Below are 16936 nucleotides of genomic sequence, written 5' to 3' on the forward strand. Positions count from 1 at the left end.
TTGTGAGCGTGTGTGTGTGTGTGTGTGTGTGTGTGTGTGTGTGTGTGTGTGTGTGTGTGTGTGTGTGTGTGTGTGTGTGTGTGTGTGTGTGTGTGTGTGTGTGTGTGTTGGAGTGTCAGTGTAGGATGTTTGAGTGTGTGGGTAGAGTCCAGTGAGTGTGCATAGCAGCAGTGCAAAAGAGTCGGTGCATTTTTGTTTGCAATTCACTATTTCACTATTTATTTATTCTAAAATAAGATTAAATTGAACACTTTTGGTGTTTACAACTCTACAGGATCAAGAACAAAATATTCAAAATTCTAATTAATTTGGTTGGAGGCAATGATTCTCATTTAACTTACCTGTGGTAAGTTACATGTGCCTAGAGTAAAAATGCCATTCAACTAGTTTTGAAAAGAAAAAACAGAACATTCTGAAAAAAACAGAGGGTGCCAATAGTGCAAGGGTGCCAATAGATTTGGTTCTCAAGGCACTTCAAATTGTGTCAGGAGGGAGATCCATGAGATGCATGTGGTTAATGCGGAGAATGCACACAACATGCATTCTAGTCACAATTCTGAAATAATACATCTCTTAGCATTCATTGCCACAGAGCAGCTGTCAAGGAGAAAGGGGAAGAGGGAAAGAGATTGAAAGGGAGCGACAGAGGGTAGAGGTAGAGAGAGAAAGAAAGATAGATTAAGGAAAGAGAGGGAGGGAGGTAAAGAGAAAGATAGAGAAGAGAGGAGGGCAAGGAGAGGGAGAGAGAGGTGCAGGTAGAGGGGTTATCAGTCTTACCCCTGCAGGGCCTTCTCTCCAAACCAGTCTCCTTTCCCCATGCTGCGGAGGTAGACAGGATCCCCGTTGGACTTGTCTTCCCTGGTCATATTCACCTGGACACAGGGGTGGGGGTACCAGTTTAAATCCATGAGGGGGAGTGAGCAATCACACATTCTGAGAGAAGGAACCTATGGGACAGACTCAATCTCAGCCATCAATCTCAGCCGTTTGTTCTACTAGTTGAGACAGACAGATACAGTACATCTTGATAATTTGAATAGGGTGAGTTGTTGACCTTATTTGGCTCCTTGGCTGGGACAGAAGGTGACATGTCTTGCTGAGAGCTCTGGATCTCTACCACCATCTCTAACCACTTTCAGTACTGCACCAGACCACACAACACCTGACTGGTTGATCAATATTACGGTGTCTGATGATTTGCTTTCTAATTATGTTAATGATGATGATGATCGTAGCAGTGACAACCCATGTTTTTCATTAAAGATGGTCTTAATAATAATGACAATGATAACAATGAGGATGATGATGGTCTCACCATTCCCTTACTGATGATAAAGAAGGTGTCTCCTGTGGCTCCCTGTCTTATGATGTACTCTCCATCCTCATAGTGTGTCTGTAATGAAAGAGGAGAGAGGGGAAGAGAAATGAGAAGGATGAGTCACCGAGACACCTCTCTCAACTCCCTCTGTCTAATACACCCTATCGCCCCATGGGTGAGACACTTTGGACACCTTGCCTTGGTGAAAATGTTTTTCCTCTGGATTGGATCTTAGTTATGTTAGAGCTTCAATCTGATCTTGTTGCCTTACAGAAAGCCTAGGTTGGTTTAAAACTTGTATTTGCGGGCAACACTAAATACATTGTTCTCTAATTCTCACCAAAATGTTTCAGATGGACTATGTATTTATTAATTGGATGGTTCTCCCATCGATCGGGTTCCTGTCTATAAATATCTGGGCAATTGGATTGACAAAGATTTAATGTTTAAGAAACATACGGATGTGCTAGTTAAAAAGCAACAATTTATAGAGGGCTTCTTTCTTAGAAATAGCAGGAAGCAGATTGTACAGTCAACTTTCCTGCCAGTCCTTGACTATGGTGACACCATTTACCAGATTGTCACGACTTCCGCCAAAGTCGGTGCCTCTCCTTGTTCGGGCGGCGTTCGGCAGCCGTCGTCACCGGCTTTCTAGCTGCCACCGATCCACGTCTCTGTTTCCATTTGTTATGTCTTGATTGTATACACCTGGTTCCCATTACGTTATTATTATTTCCCTATTTAACCCTCTGGTTCTCATTATCTTTGTGCGTGATTGTTCCTGGTTTTGTGTTAGTCTTTTGTGTTAGGGTTTGTTACCCCTGCGTGGATTTATTGGCTGTTTATTTTTTCAGAGTTAAGTACGTTATTTTACTCAGTTCTGTGTCCTGCGCCTGACTCCGTCCTCACCTCTGCACAACTGACACTTGACACGTGTCTAATAAAATTTGATTTGTTTTGATTTACACAAGAAAATAGAGACATTTTCCTCAGTCACAAAATACACAATACCCTTGTGTATTTCCTCTTTCAAATTATACTATTTTATGTACTTTAGTCCATGGCAGTGACTCTGTATGTTATCTGTATGAGGGAGTCAGAGTGGAACGAGAGAGAGAGTCAGAGTGGAACGAGAGAGAGAGTCAGAGAGGAACGAGAGAGAGAGTCAGAGTGGAACGAGAGAGAGAGTCAGAGTGGAACGAGAGAGAAAGTCAGAGAGGAACGAGAGAGAGAGTCAGAGTGGAACGAGAGAGAGAGTCAGAGAGAGAGAGAGAGAGAGAGTGAGAGAGAGAGAAAGATGACCGCACCTGATTGACAGTACTATGGTGAACACAAAAGAGTATTGAATGACGCAGAGGGGCGCTCACAAACATGTTGTTAACATGTTATTATCGTTGTTTTTGATTGTGTTTGACAGTCAGTGTATGTCCCAAACGTTGGTCAGATGGTTTGTTCTTTTTTAGCCCATTGTTTTATTTTACCACGGTAGTACCCAATTGTCATACTTGAGTAAAGGTAAAGATACCTTAATAGAAAAGTCACCCAGTAAAATACTACTTGAGTAAAAGTTTTAAGTATTTGGTTTTAAATATATTTAAGTATCAAAAGTAAATGTAATTGCTAAAACATACTTAAGTATCAATTGTAAAAGTAAAAGTATAACTAATTAAAAATTCCTTATATTAAGCAAACCATACGGCACCATTTTTGTATTATTTCTATATATGGATAGCCAGCGGCACACTCCAACACTCCGACATAATGTACAAACAAATCATTTGTGTTTAGTGATTCCGCCAGATCAGAGGCAGTAGAGTTGACCAGGGATGTTCTCTTGATAAGTGTGTGAATTGGACAATTTTTTGGTCCCGCTACGTACTCAAAAGGTAACAAGTACTTTTGTTGATAAGCAACTGCTTACTGAGGTTACATTTAGAGTTAGGGTTAGGTTTAGAATAAGGGTTATGGTAAGGGTTAAGGTTAGGGTTAATGCTAGGGTAAGGATTAAGTTTAGGGTTAGGATAAGGGTTAATGTTAGAACTAGGGTTAGTAGATAGTTAGTTGAAATGCTACTAAAGCATCTACAGATGGACTATCCGAATAAAGTGTTACCAAAACATTATAGCTGAAATGAACTCGCATTGCACGATATACCAACACTTTCGGAACTTCTATAAAATGTGTCTCACGTTGTCTACTGATTGAGAGAGGATCAAGTCTGCCTATCAGCGCATCTGATGTCCCCTTATAGCACGAGAGCACCATGCCTGCCCCCACTTACTCATTGCTAGCTCAAGCCTGTCCTGAGGAAACACTTCACTCACTGGGAGTCTGGGCTGCATCATGTTAGCTCACCCCTCATGCTGCACAGAAGTTAACACACTTGAATAACACAACATGGCATGTTGAAATGTTGCAGCTGTTAATTACTGTTTGCAAAACAATCTCCATTACAGGCTAGAACACTTTACACTGCAAGAAGATACCGGTTGCTTTCCTTGCTAGCTTACAGCTGAAGCTGTCATCAATTCACTACCCTAGTAATTTGTTTGTGATAATATGAGCAATACAGATAAAGCCAGAGAACAGGTATAAAAATCACTCTGACGAAGAAGTGATGATCTGAAGTATTTGAACAAAGAGAATCCTTCAAGAATTTAAATGACTCTTTCAAGAATTTGAATTCCATTTCAATTGTATGTGTTGTTGCATTATTAGATTAGATTAAACTTTATTGTCATTGAACAAGTACAAGTACAGTACAACGAAATGCAGTTAGCATTAGACCAGAAGTGCATATAAAAGAGTACAAAAAATTTACCAGAGATACATTTAAGTACAATGTATATTATTAAGTGGGATGTATACATGTGCAATGAAGGCAAATGGCAAGTATAAATGGGCAAATTGAAAGTGCAAGGAGGCATGCAACTGAAATACTGGGATAGCAGCAATGAGGTTACCGAGGTAGACATGTACCACTGAATAATGTACTTAATCAGACTTTGCAAAGCAATAACAGTCCAGTAGTACCGTGAAGAGTGCAAAGAGAGTAATGCAACAAGGTTCCTGAGAGGCAGTACTAGGCGGTGGGCGGGTGGATATGGCTAGTGCAGTGTTATGACACACAATGCATATTTTCGGGGTGTACTTTTACCCCTTTTTTCTCCCCAATTTCATTATATCCAATTGGTAGTTACAGTCTTGTCCCATCGCTGCAACTCCCCTACAGACTCAGGAGAGGCGAAGGTCGAGAGTCATGCTTCCTCCGAAACACAACACAAGCCGCACTGCTTCTTGACACACTGCTCGCTTAACCCATAAGCCAGCCGCACCAATGTGTCAGCATGCAGGCACCCGGCCTGCCACAAGGAGTTGCTAGAGTGTGATGGGACAAGGAAATCCCAAACCCTCCCCTAACCCAGATGATGCTGGGCCAATTGTGCACCGCCTCATGGGTCTCCCGGTAACGGCTGGCTGTGACACAGTCTGGGATCGAACTCGGGTCTGTAGTGACACCTCAAGCACTGCAATGCAGTGCCTTAGACCTCTGCGCCACTCGGGAGGCCCTGACACACTGCATTTTCAAACAGAAGTAAACAGGGTTCATGACTGGTGCAATAACATCTACCTCTACTCAACATCAACAAAAGACAATTTATGCTCATTGATTTCTGGAGGAAGGCAGACCCAGTGAACCACCTAGTCCTGGGGGGTGAACAGCCATAGAGAGTGGGGAGTTTTAAGTACCTGGGAACCATTATGGACAGCACACTCTCTTTTAATGCCAACACTCACAACATCAATAAAATATGCCAACAACGACTCTACCTCCTGCACAGACTGAGACAACTGAATGTCAACACCCAGATACTCTCCAACTACTACACCTGCCATATAGAGAGTGTGCTGACTTTCTGTTTCCTGGTCTGCTACGGTGGGCTGTCAGTGGCTAATAATGATATCCTCAGGCGGACTGTGAACCTGGGGTCCAAGCTCTGCGGGCTGCAGTGCAGGGGGCTTCTGTGGCTCTATGATAAACAGGCAAGGGACAAGGCCAAACGCATCATAGAGGACCCCACACACAATCTTGCCCAATGTTTTCAGCTGCTGCCCTCCGGAAGGAGAATGTTCAGTAAGGATAGGAGCAAGTCAAGTTTCATTACATCAGCCATCGGGCGGCTGAACAGTGGGACATACGACAGATGCAGGCCCAATACATGGTCGGACAATAGGCTGCAGAGACTGAATATGTGGAAATGTAAATGTGTGACTTGTGTACTAACATTACAGTTTTCGTAATGCATGTAATATATTGTATTGTGTTTGGTTTTTGTATGTTGACATCACAGAAGGATTTTCCATGTAAATGGACAATAAAGTACATTTTATCATATGCAGTATATCAACATCATATCATGCATCCAGAATACCTAGTTGTTCAGAACTCTCAAACCTGACTCGAGCATAGTGAGAACATCATCCCCAACTATAGTTATTTATTCTCCATTCAAGTAACACACTGTTGTCTCCATAGAAATGTGTAGCCTTGGCAAACACCTTTGTGTACATCACAGCCTTTCAACAGAGGACCTACCTCTTCAAGGACATCAGCGAGCTTGCTTAGAATCTCCTCCGGAAGTTCATGAAACGTCGGAACGCTGCAGGAAGAAAATAGTCAGAAAGTCAGTGTAGAAGGAAGAATAGAGATTCACAATGTATTGGAAATTACAGGGTGTTGACGTTAATAGACACATTGATCTGAACGTAATGATATATCGGCAGCTACATAGTCAATAGGTTAACCTGAAAAGAGTTTCTGTTCATCACGCTCTCTCAGTTTACATCATTTTGGATAATGTATATTCCAGAAATAAACTTTATATAAATACACTGCTATTCTGTATGTACAGTATATACACACACACACACACACACACACACACTGACTGACATTGAAAAGGATGTTTGTTCTGTGCGTTTCCTGGCAGTCCTCTGAATCCTATTTGCTCGTTATCGTCATGGACTAAAGAAAATGGACCAATGCTTATCAGAGGAGAAAGCAAATAACCCAGGCATTGGAACAAAGGCCTTTATCTCCCCATATCATCTCTCTGTTTCTCCATCTCCCCCCCCCTCTCATTTCCCATGCTTTATTACAGTAATCTGAACCATCTCGCCTCAGCACTGACTCATGGTGCAGAATTTCCTACATGGACCCCGGCCAGAAAATTGCTGGTCAGATGGCTCATTACTATGGGAAATGTGACCGAGCCATGAAACAGTCAGCGCAAACAAAAAGCATGTGTTATGGATAGTCCTCTATCTAAAAACTTAATTGGGTTGTAATAAAATGTTTAATTCTATCATGTTCTTTGCAAGTTAGGTTAAAAACTGTTACAGTGGAATAGGATGGTGTGTATGTGAAGATGTACATGCACATAGCTTAGCCCCCAGTCTTCTTAGATGTGAATGTGAACCGTCTGATCTTGAGTGCTGCTGATTTTCACTCCTCCCGGCCCTTAATAGATCAATTAAGATAATTGATTGGATGGATATCTGGGTTACCCAGGTGTAATCAATCTCTAATTGAATGGCAATGATGAAAAGCAGCCGACATGCCAGGGACAGGTTTGCCGATAGTGATGGCACCTAAAGTAACTGCCCAGTGAAAATCTCAATTTTAAAAGTTCATATTTTGTTAACTCAAATCCATATAATGTTATTGACTCGTCCTATACTCATATTTGTAGCCAAAGCAAAAAAAACACACCAGAAATGTGTTTCTCAAACAGCCTGTTTAAAAAATGCTTGCTATTTCCTCATAGAACATGATGTCATCTCCCTGAGAAGGATGGGCTGGCCTATCAGCGGTCTAAAGAAGGATGGGCTGGCCATTTTTCATGGCCGATATACGCCCACACCATTCTGTTGTTGGGGTATGACCACACCATTCCAACACAGAGAAGCTGTTTTTTAACATACTTAAAGCGGTAATATGTAACTTTTTGGGCTACCTGATCAAATTCACATAGAAATGTGAGTTATAGATCTGTCATTCTCATTGAAAGCAAGTCTAAGAAGCGCTAGATCGGTGCTATTACTATGCTTCCCTCTCAAGTTTAGTTTTTACATCTTTAACTTTCGTTTTGTACACCAGCTTCAAACAGCTGAAAATACAATATTTTGGGTTATGGAAAATATATTTCACAGCGGTTTAGATGGTACAATGATTCTCTACACTATACTTGTTCTCTACACTATGCTTGTTTTGTCACATAAACTGAAATTAGGTGAACTATTAGAATCTTAGAAACCAGGAAATTTCTGATTTCTGCATAGTGCACCTTTAATATTAATTTGTTTTTGAAGGAAAACTATTTCACTCATATTGTAAGTAATTACAGGTCATATTTCATAGAAATCTGGAAACAGTGGGCAATTACTTTAAGCTTATGAGTGTTAACAATGCAAATTCCCAAAACACCAACCATGGAGAACGTTTGGTTATTGCGTCATTGGACAATGGGTCGATACTGATAGGATCAAAAGAAAGGCAGTGCTGCTCTCTGACCTTACCTTTATATTAGAATTATTCCACAAAACTGGCGACGGATCAGCTCCTAGAGAGATATCATTTATCACCTATATGGCTACAAATATTGAGGCGGCTTGGCACATCATTGCGCACATGTTGATACACATTATGAAATACTGTGAGGCAAAAATTATAGAAAGTAGCCCACAATTGACAAAATTGTATTTAATTGATTGAGCATGAAATTGATTTCAATATGATTTAACTATATAGGCCTATTTCATTAAGCACGGACCAAAGCAGATATCGTTTGGACGTCTTTTTTTGGTCCTGTCCGGACCGGCTGTCATTTTTTTTTATGTGGTCTGGATCAACCTTAATTTCAACATCCACGGACATTCTTTTTTTAAATTATTTTTAAATTTTATTTTTTTCCGATCAAAGACGTCTATGAATCGTTCAAATTTGTACCTTTTGAGGGACAGAGCTCATTAGAATAATACCCAGTATATTTTGCAAATGTTTGTTTTTTACATTTACATTTTGGTCTTTCAGCAGACGCTCTTATCCAGAGAGACTTACAGTCAGTGCATTCAACTAAGTAGATCAACATTAACATATCAAGGTAATAGCAAGAAAAAGATATATGCACCTGTTACTGAGAATGTTATTGTAGTTGAAGTTGTCTGTTGGTTTATATTCTTGATTAGTGTCACACCCTGATCTGTTTCACCTGTCTTGTGCTTGTCACCACCTCCCACCAGGTGTCTTCTACTTTCCACATTATCCCCTGTGTATTTATACCTGCGTTTTCTGTTTGTCTGTTGCCAGTTCGTCGTTTTGTCAGGTCTTACCAGCGTGTTTCCTGTTTCTCCTGTTCCCAAGTTTTTGTTTCCTAGTCTTCCCGGTTCTGACATTTCTGCCTGTCCTGAGCCTGCCTGCCATTCTGTTCCTGATTGACTCGGATTACGAACCATTGCTTGCCCTCGACCTGCCCTTTGCCTGCTCCTTTGTAATAATAAATATTCTGAGAACCAAACTGCCTTCCTCCTGTGTCTGCATCTGGGTCATATCCTGAGTCATGATAATTGGACTGCTTTGAATATCATCGCTGCTAGTTTAAAAGCTTTTGAAAAAGCTAACATAAGTTGCTTTTGTGACAGATGGGAGTAATAATACATAGCATATGCTGCAATCTTCAGTTGGCTCCTCTTTCCTATATTAAATGGATAAAAAAATATATGAATGCTTAATTGAGAATGTATTGAAATTTGGCCATAGAATCAATTACCAAAAAAATATGTATATTTTTAACATCTGTAAGTTATGTCTCTTCAACTTTAATTCAGAACCGAAAATGAACCTGATTTCAACGTCCGGAAAATATCTATTTTATACCTATTTTGCCTACTGGGATGTTGCCTATACTGAATTTATATTTAAATGCAGTGATCTCAGGTTTAATTTGAAACATATTTTTATCCTTTGTTTATTTGTAACAATTATAAACACATTGCAAACATTGTTCTGAAGTTTCAGAGAGACTGATACACATTTTGATATTAAGTTTAGCAGAGATCGTCTGTGTGTTAAGTGATGTGGAAGGGAAAAATATCTGAAGACTTATTTAGCTGTTCTATGAGTCAGTTGTTAAAGATATGCTCTGGAACTTTGGCGACTACTAAGAATTTTTAAAACCTCCCACTTTGGGCTGGATATGTCAATGTGTAGGTCATACATGCATATAATCTATTAGCAGAATTACTGTCTTACCTCAAATAGTCACGAAATCCCTAGTTTGAAAGCAACTGTTTTTCTGGAAGCTGTGCCGGGCCAGCCCCCTTGCAATTTGAGTTCTAGCCAATGAGCTTCAGCCCCTTACCATTTGAGTGACAGCTAGCAAGATGCACACACATCAGAGTGAGAGAGAGAGAGCAATGTCGTGGTGCACTTACTGTATGTGACTTACAGATGTCGGATCTTAATTTGATAACTTTTTGTTGCTGAGAATTTTCCTGTACAGCAGGAAATGCAAACGTGTAATGTATTCAAGGGTTAAAGGTCTTACTCACATTGGCTACGTAGAGCATGATCACAGTCATCCGGAACAGCTGATGTTCTCATTCATGTTTCAGTGTTACTTGCCTCGAAGCGAACATTGAAGTAGTTTAGCTCATCTGGTAGGCTCGTGTCAGTGGGCAGCTCTCGGTTGTGCTTCCCTTTGTAGTCTGTAATGGTTTGCAAGCCCTGCCACATCCGACGAGCGCCGGAGCCGGTGTAGTATGATTCCATCTTAGTACTGTATTGACACTTTGTCTGTTTGATGGTTCGTCTGAGGGCATATCGAGATTTCTTAAAGCTTCCGGGTTAGAGTCCTGCTCTTGAAAGTGTATCTCAGTGCGGATGTTGCCTATAATCCATGGCTTCTGCTTGGGGTATGTACGTACAGTCACTGTGTGGACATCGTCATCCATGTACTTATTGATGAATCCAGTGATGTGTGTGGTGTACTCAATGCCATCGGAAGAAAACCAGAACATATTCCAGTCGTGCTAGCAAAACAGTCCTGTAGCTTAGCATCTGCTTCATCTGACCAATTTTTTATTGATCTAGTCACTGGTGCTTCCTGCTTTAGTTTTTGCTTATAATCAGGAATCAGGAGGATAGAATTATGGTCAGATTTGCCAAATGGAGGGCAAGGGAGACCTTTGTACGTGTCTGTCTCTGTGTGTGGAATAAAGGTGGTCTAGAGTTTATTTTCCCTCTGGCTACACATTTAACATGCTTGTAAAAATTTGGTGAAATAGGGCTTGTAAGTAAGCATTTCACTGTAAGGTCTACACCTGTTGTATTCGGCGCATGTGACAAATACAATTTGATTTGATTTAAAGGTCAGACCTCATTACGCACCAATGAGACGAGCGGATTGACAGTGTCTTGGTCCAATGACCACCTATCGTACTACTCCCTTCACAGAACAGCGCAAACTGTCTCTAACCAGTATAGAAAGAGGAGTGGGAGGCCCCGATGCACAACTGAGCAAGAGCACAAGTACTAGTTTGAGAAACAGACACGTCACAAGTCCTCAACTGACAGCTTCATTAACGTCTCTAGGGTAGGGGGCAGCATTCGGAATTTTGGATGAAAAGCATGCCCAAATTAAACTGCCTGCTACTCGGGCCCAGAAGATATGATATGCATTTAACTGGTAGATTTGGATAGAAAACACTTTAAAGTTTCCAAAACTGTTAAAATAGTGTCTGAGTATAACAGAACTGATTTGGCAGGCGAAAACCTGAGAAAAATCCATTCAGGAAGTAGTTTTTTTTTGGTTTTGTAGTTTTCTATTCAATGCCATTACAGTATCCATTGACTTAGGACTCAAATTACAGTTCCTATGCCTTCCACTAGATGTCAACAGTCTTTAGAAATTGTTTCAGGCTTGTATTCTGAAAAATGAGGAAGTAAGAGCAGTCGGAATGAGTGGACCCTAAAGTGTCACAGAGCTTTTTCATGCGTGCGACCGAGAGAGTACCTTTCTTGTTTACCTTTTATATTGACGACGTTATTGTCCGGTTGAAATATTATCGATTATTTAGGCTAAAAACAACCTAAGGATTGAATATAAACATCGTTTGACATGTTTCTATGAACTTTACGGATACAATTTGGATTTTTTGTCTGCATGTTTTGACTGCGTTTGAGCCTGTGGATTACTGAAGAAAACGCGCAAACAAAACTGAGGTTTTTGGATATAAAGAGACTTTATCGAACAAAAGGAACATTTATTGAGTAAATGAATGTCTGCTGAGTGCAACCATATGAAGATCATCAAAGGTAAGGGATTAATTGTATCTCTATTTCTAACTTGTGTAACTCTTCTACTTGGCTGGTTACTGTTTGTAATGATTTGTCTGCTGGGCTATGTTCTCAAATAATCGTAAGGTATGCTTTCGCCGTAAAGCATTTTTTAAATCTGACACCGTGGTTGGATTCACAAGAAGTTAATCTTTAAACCTATGTAAAATATGTTTTGTTTTCTGAATTTTTATAATGAGTATTTATGTATTTGAATTTGGCGCCCTGCAGGTTCAGAGGCTGTTGAAGAGGTGGGACGCTACCGTCTCACGTACCCTAGAGAAGTTAATTAGTACCCACAAAACACCAGTCTCAACATCAAGGTGACTCTGGGATGCTGGCCTTCTTGGTGCTTTTCTTTCAAAAACAAGGACATTTCTAAGTGACCTCAAACTTTGAACGGTAGTGTATATACCTGAGGCACACGATGTATTAGTATAGCCTATGTGTATGTTATGTTGGCTATGACATGCTGTGTCTGTAGTTTTGAGTGTTTTATTGCCTATTGGTTCACATATTTCATTATAGTGTTTGTGTTCCCCATACTCTATATAATATATATACAGTTTAAGTCGGAAGTTTACTTACACCTAGGTTGGAGTCATTTAAACTTGTTTTTTAACCACTCCACAAATTTCTTGTTAACAAACTATAGTTTTGGCAGGTCGGTTAGGACATCTACTTTGTGCATGACACAAGATATTTTCCAACAAATGTTTACAGACAGATTATTTCACTTATAATTCACTGTATCACAATTCCAGTGGGTCAGAAGTTTAAGTTGACTGTGCCTTTAAACAGCTTGGAAAAATTCAGAAAATGATGTCATGGCTTTATAAGCTTCTGGTAGGCTAATTGACATAATTTGAGTCAATTGGAGGTGTACCTGTGGATGTATTTCAAGGCCTACCTTCAAACTCAGTGCCTCTTTGCTTGAGATCATGAGAAAATCAAAATAAATCAGCCAGGACCTCAAAAAAAAATGGTAGACCACCACAAGTCTGGTTCATCCTTGGGAGCAATTTGCAAACGTCTGAAGGTACCACATTCATCTGTACAAACAATAGTACGCAAGTATAAACACCATGGGACCACGCAACCGTCATACCACTCAGGAAGGAGACGCGTTCTGTCTCCTAGAGATGAATGTACTTTGGTGCGAAAAGTGCAAATCAATCCCAGAACAACAGCAAAGGACCGTGTGAAGATGCTGGAATAAAAAGGTACAACAGTATCTATATCTACAGTAAAATTAGTCCTATATCGACATAACCTGAAAGGCCGCTCAGCAAGGAAGAAACCACTGCTCCAAAACCGCCATAAAAAATGCCAGCCTACGGTTTGCAGCTGCACATGGGGACAAAGATCATACTTTTTGGAGAAATGTCCTCTGGTCTGATGAAACAAAAATAGAACTGTTTGGCCATAATGACCATCATTAAGTTTGGAGGAAAAGGGAGGAGGCTTGCAAGCCGAAGAATACCATCCCAACCTTGAAGCACGGGGGTGGCAGCATCATGTTGTGGGGGTGCTTTGCTGCAAGAGGGACTGGTGCAATTCACAAAATAGATGGCATCATGAGGTAGAAAAATTATGTGGATATATTGAAGCAATATCTCAAGACATCAGTCAGGAAGTTAAAGCTTGGTCGCAAATGGGTCTTCCATTTGTGGAAGGCTACCTGAAACGTTTGACCCAAGTTAAACAATTTAAAGGCAATGCTACCAAATACTAATTGAGTGTATGTAAACTTCTGACCCACTGGGAATGTGATGAAAGAAATAAAAGCTGAAATAAATCATTCTCTCTACTATTATTCTGACATTTCACATTCTTAAAATGAAGACAGGGAAGACAGGGAATTTTTACTAGGATTAAATGTCAGGAATAATGAAAAACGGAGTTTAAATGTATTCGGCTAAGGTGTATGTAAACTTCTGACTTCAACTGTATGTTTATAGATATGTGTTTTGTATTTGATGTATTGATGCAGGGCTCATCCGTAAAATTGTTGATGCAGGGCTCACCCCCTGCTAAAATAAAGGCTAAATAAAATAAGTAATAGTAAACTTGAGTTATAACTGAATTTTTAGAAATCCTCAATAGTGGTAGAGACTGACTCAGATGACCTCTGGGAACCAACTCCAAGGACACCACATTCAAGTCCTCCATCCCCCACTCATTCAAATGTAGGAACTGGTTCCTCCTGTCTGACCCCTGCTGCTGTCTCTGACCCAACCCTGCCCGGCCATCTAGAGGTGTGAAGAGGCTAGCCCAGAAGTGGAGGAGGGCCAGTGCACCATCGGCAACCACCACAGAGGGAGACCATTGGCACGCTGTGGTAGAGGATGATGTGGAGCTACTTCCACCAACATTTCGACCTGAAAGGCAGTCAGGACCTCAGCTGGACGTGACTAGAAAGTACAGCCCCCTTCATCTTTGTGTTAAAACTAAAAACATTTATTACTATAGTATTTTTGTATGTTCTCTATAGTTATGTACTTGAAAATGTGTCAATTGACCAATTCGGCCACTTGGAGGCCACTTGTGTACATTTGGGCAAACTCGTGAGGGACACCTGGGAGACTTCATACTAAATATGATGTAGCTCTCTCATTCTTGAATGTATCAGTCTTAAACTTTGCACACACACATTGCTGCCCTGTTGTTGACAACATCTAAATTATCACCAGCTTCCTATCTCGAAATATGGCCTTTCTTTTGCATTTCAAAGATGATGCATTAAAAATAGAAAATGCATGTTTTTTTGTTTGTTTTATCTTTTACCCGATCTCTTGTGTTATACTGTGTTATTTTCATATCTCCACAAACTTCAAAGTGTTTCCTTTCAAATAGTATCAAGAATATGCATATCCTTGCTTCAGGTCCTGAGCTACAGGCAATTAGATTTGGGTATGTCATTTTAGGCGGAAATTGAGATGAAGGGTCCTATCCAGAAGAGGATTTATAAAAAGGCTTCTAAAGTCTGTAATTTCCACTTTAAAATGTGAGACTTGATTTGCACTAACAAAAGAAGTATAACCTCCCCCCCCCAAAATTTCCATTAATTATAATCCACATAATAATTTCACATTTCCTGTTGCTGGAGGATTATTTTCCTGATGCTGGAGGATTATTTTCCTGCTGTAGCAAACTGGCACAAATTAAGATCCTACATCTGTAGTACGCTCATTTCGGGGACAGAAATAATCTCTTTAAATTACGAACGTTTTCAGGTGCAACTTTAGTAACAATGGTTTTGGGAAACAGCTCAGATGTTTAATGATGCTCCTACAAAGGATTTAATGTTGAATTTAGCCTTAAGATGCTTTTGGGAAACCAGGCCCAGAGCTACACACCACTGCAGTCTATCTAACTTTAACATGATCAATCATTTCACATTCTTAGCTATCTCAACTCTGATAGCTGTAGGCGCCTGGACAATCTAAAAGCTGTTCCTGGTGAGATAGGGGATCAGCAATAGCTCTCTTGCCATCCAAATGACACTTTGCAGGCAAAACAAATCATGAAAGCAGGGGGATTGGCTGGGGTGTCGGTTTCTCCTGAGCTCCAGAGTGTAATCAAACAGAGCTAAGAATAATACCTTCCAGATAACACACACAGAGACACACACACACACTCCCCCTCTTTCTATCCCTCTCCTAGCAGAAGTTTTAAATTAATATCCCTCATCTATTTCCAGGGAGGACAAATGTCTAATTTCATAGCAGATAAAAAATGCATAAAGGTTTACACATGGAGACAGTTGGTTTACCGTAATCTGACTGCTCTTTAATAATATTTTATTTGTTGAACTGTCTACAAGCAGAGCTTCTTGGGATCTAAAATCCATAGAGTGAACTACAACAATTACAAAATTACTTGCCCTCCCAGGGTATAAAGATCAATAATATAGCAAGCTAACTTCAACAATAATTACGAGAAAAAGAAGGAAGTCCATAATAAAGAACCAGCTGTAAGTTTAACTCTCGTTTTGAACCAAGAAATATGGATTTGTATCTGAACATGTATGAAAGTTAGCTTGTTGACCTATCAATCCTGCTTTCAGAAATATCTGCTTCAAACACACAGCTGCCCTACCTGCCACGAGACACGCTACACTCAGTCTCAGTCTCAGAAATGACTTTAGATTGAGATCAAAATATACCTCCAAACTACTTTATCTGGTCAGAAAGGTATCTCCGGTACAGTACACTACAGTATATCTCCATTATGATGGCAGTATAGAAAGAGCTGAGGAAGCTCTCTACCTTCCTTGGCTGCCCTTGCAATGTCCCCTATTGAGGGCATCTCCTTTTACAGTGAAAGGCTGACTGGTTTCCTGCTTTCACTTTCACCTGGCTGCCACTAGAACTCAGACAGGAGCGAGTGAGAGAGAATACTGTGTGATTCATGCGGCCTTTGTTCTGAGTAAATAACATCTGTAAACCTCTGAGTGGTAGTGGGCCCTGCAGGGTATTTCTGAGAACCTCTCAATGGATTAAAAATATTTATGCAATAACACATTTGAACTACGGGAAACAGATTAACTCTGCATGACAAAAACACATCGAAAGGAAATGCGATGTCATTCCATTTTCATAAAATATCAAAACAAAAGCAGAGCGAAAGACAGATGTCAGATAGTAAAAGACAGAACAGGGGGACAATCAGAGGGACAGACAGAGGGACAGACAGAGGGACATAGAGGGAAAGCAGTGAAGGCAGTACACTTCCAAGGCATCTCATACCTCCTGTATGATGTATATAACACTCTCTTCTCCCTCTATCTTTTGAAGAGGACTTGTTTTATTCCACGCTGTGTGTGGGTGCAACAATATGATTCTATCTGCCTTTAATATGATAATAGGCTTCCCAATATTCATCTCCTTTCTTCTGCAAACCCTATGCTAATGTCAACATCAGATGGAGAGAAGAAATAGAGCAGGAAGAACGGATGTCTATTTTTTCCGGTACGGTGGGTGCTTACTTACTTGCGTGGGATTTCAATGGTAAATCACGACAATATAGCCAACCCTTGTACTGTAGTAGTATCTAGAAGTATAGTCTTTCTGTTCCTCACCTTTTTAAAAACTCCATGTATTCAGTGTGCTTGATTAGGCCCGTCCTCATCATAATAGTCTGAAAGCATTGTCGGTCGATGGCCCATAACTTCACATTGGTGAGAGCTGGAGAGGGAGAAGAGAGGAGTGATTAGAATA

At 40.4% G+C, this 16936-nt stretch overlaps 1 protein-coding gene across 2 annotated transcripts in view; it reads right to left on the reverse strand.

Moving 5' to 3' along the window:
- The window catches only part of LOC120045630 (cGMP-dependent protein kinase 1-like), a 151589-nt gene that overhangs the window by 15688 nt on the left and 118965 nt on the right, over nt 1-16936 (reverse strand). For both annotated transcript variants that reach the window (XM_038990540.1, XM_038990539.1), the window contains exons 4-7: nt 16798-16903; nt 5916-5979; nt 1316-1393; nt 778-872 (exon numbers count right to left, since the gene is read on the reverse strand). In XM_038990540.1, coding sequence (XP_038846468.1) covers nt 778-872; nt 1316-1393; nt 5916-5979; nt 16798-16903 — 343 coding nt within the window. The remainder of the gene's footprint in view (nt 1-777; nt 873-1315; nt 1394-5915; nt 5980-16797; nt 16904-16936) is intronic.

This window comes from Salvelinus namaycush, chromosome 4 (genome assembly GCF_016432855.1).
Source record: "Salvelinus namaycush isolate Seneca chromosome 4, SaNama_1.0, whole genome shotgun sequence".
NCBI lineage: Eukaryota > Metazoa > Chordata > Actinopteri > Salmoniformes > Salmonidae > Salvelinus > Salvelinus namaycush.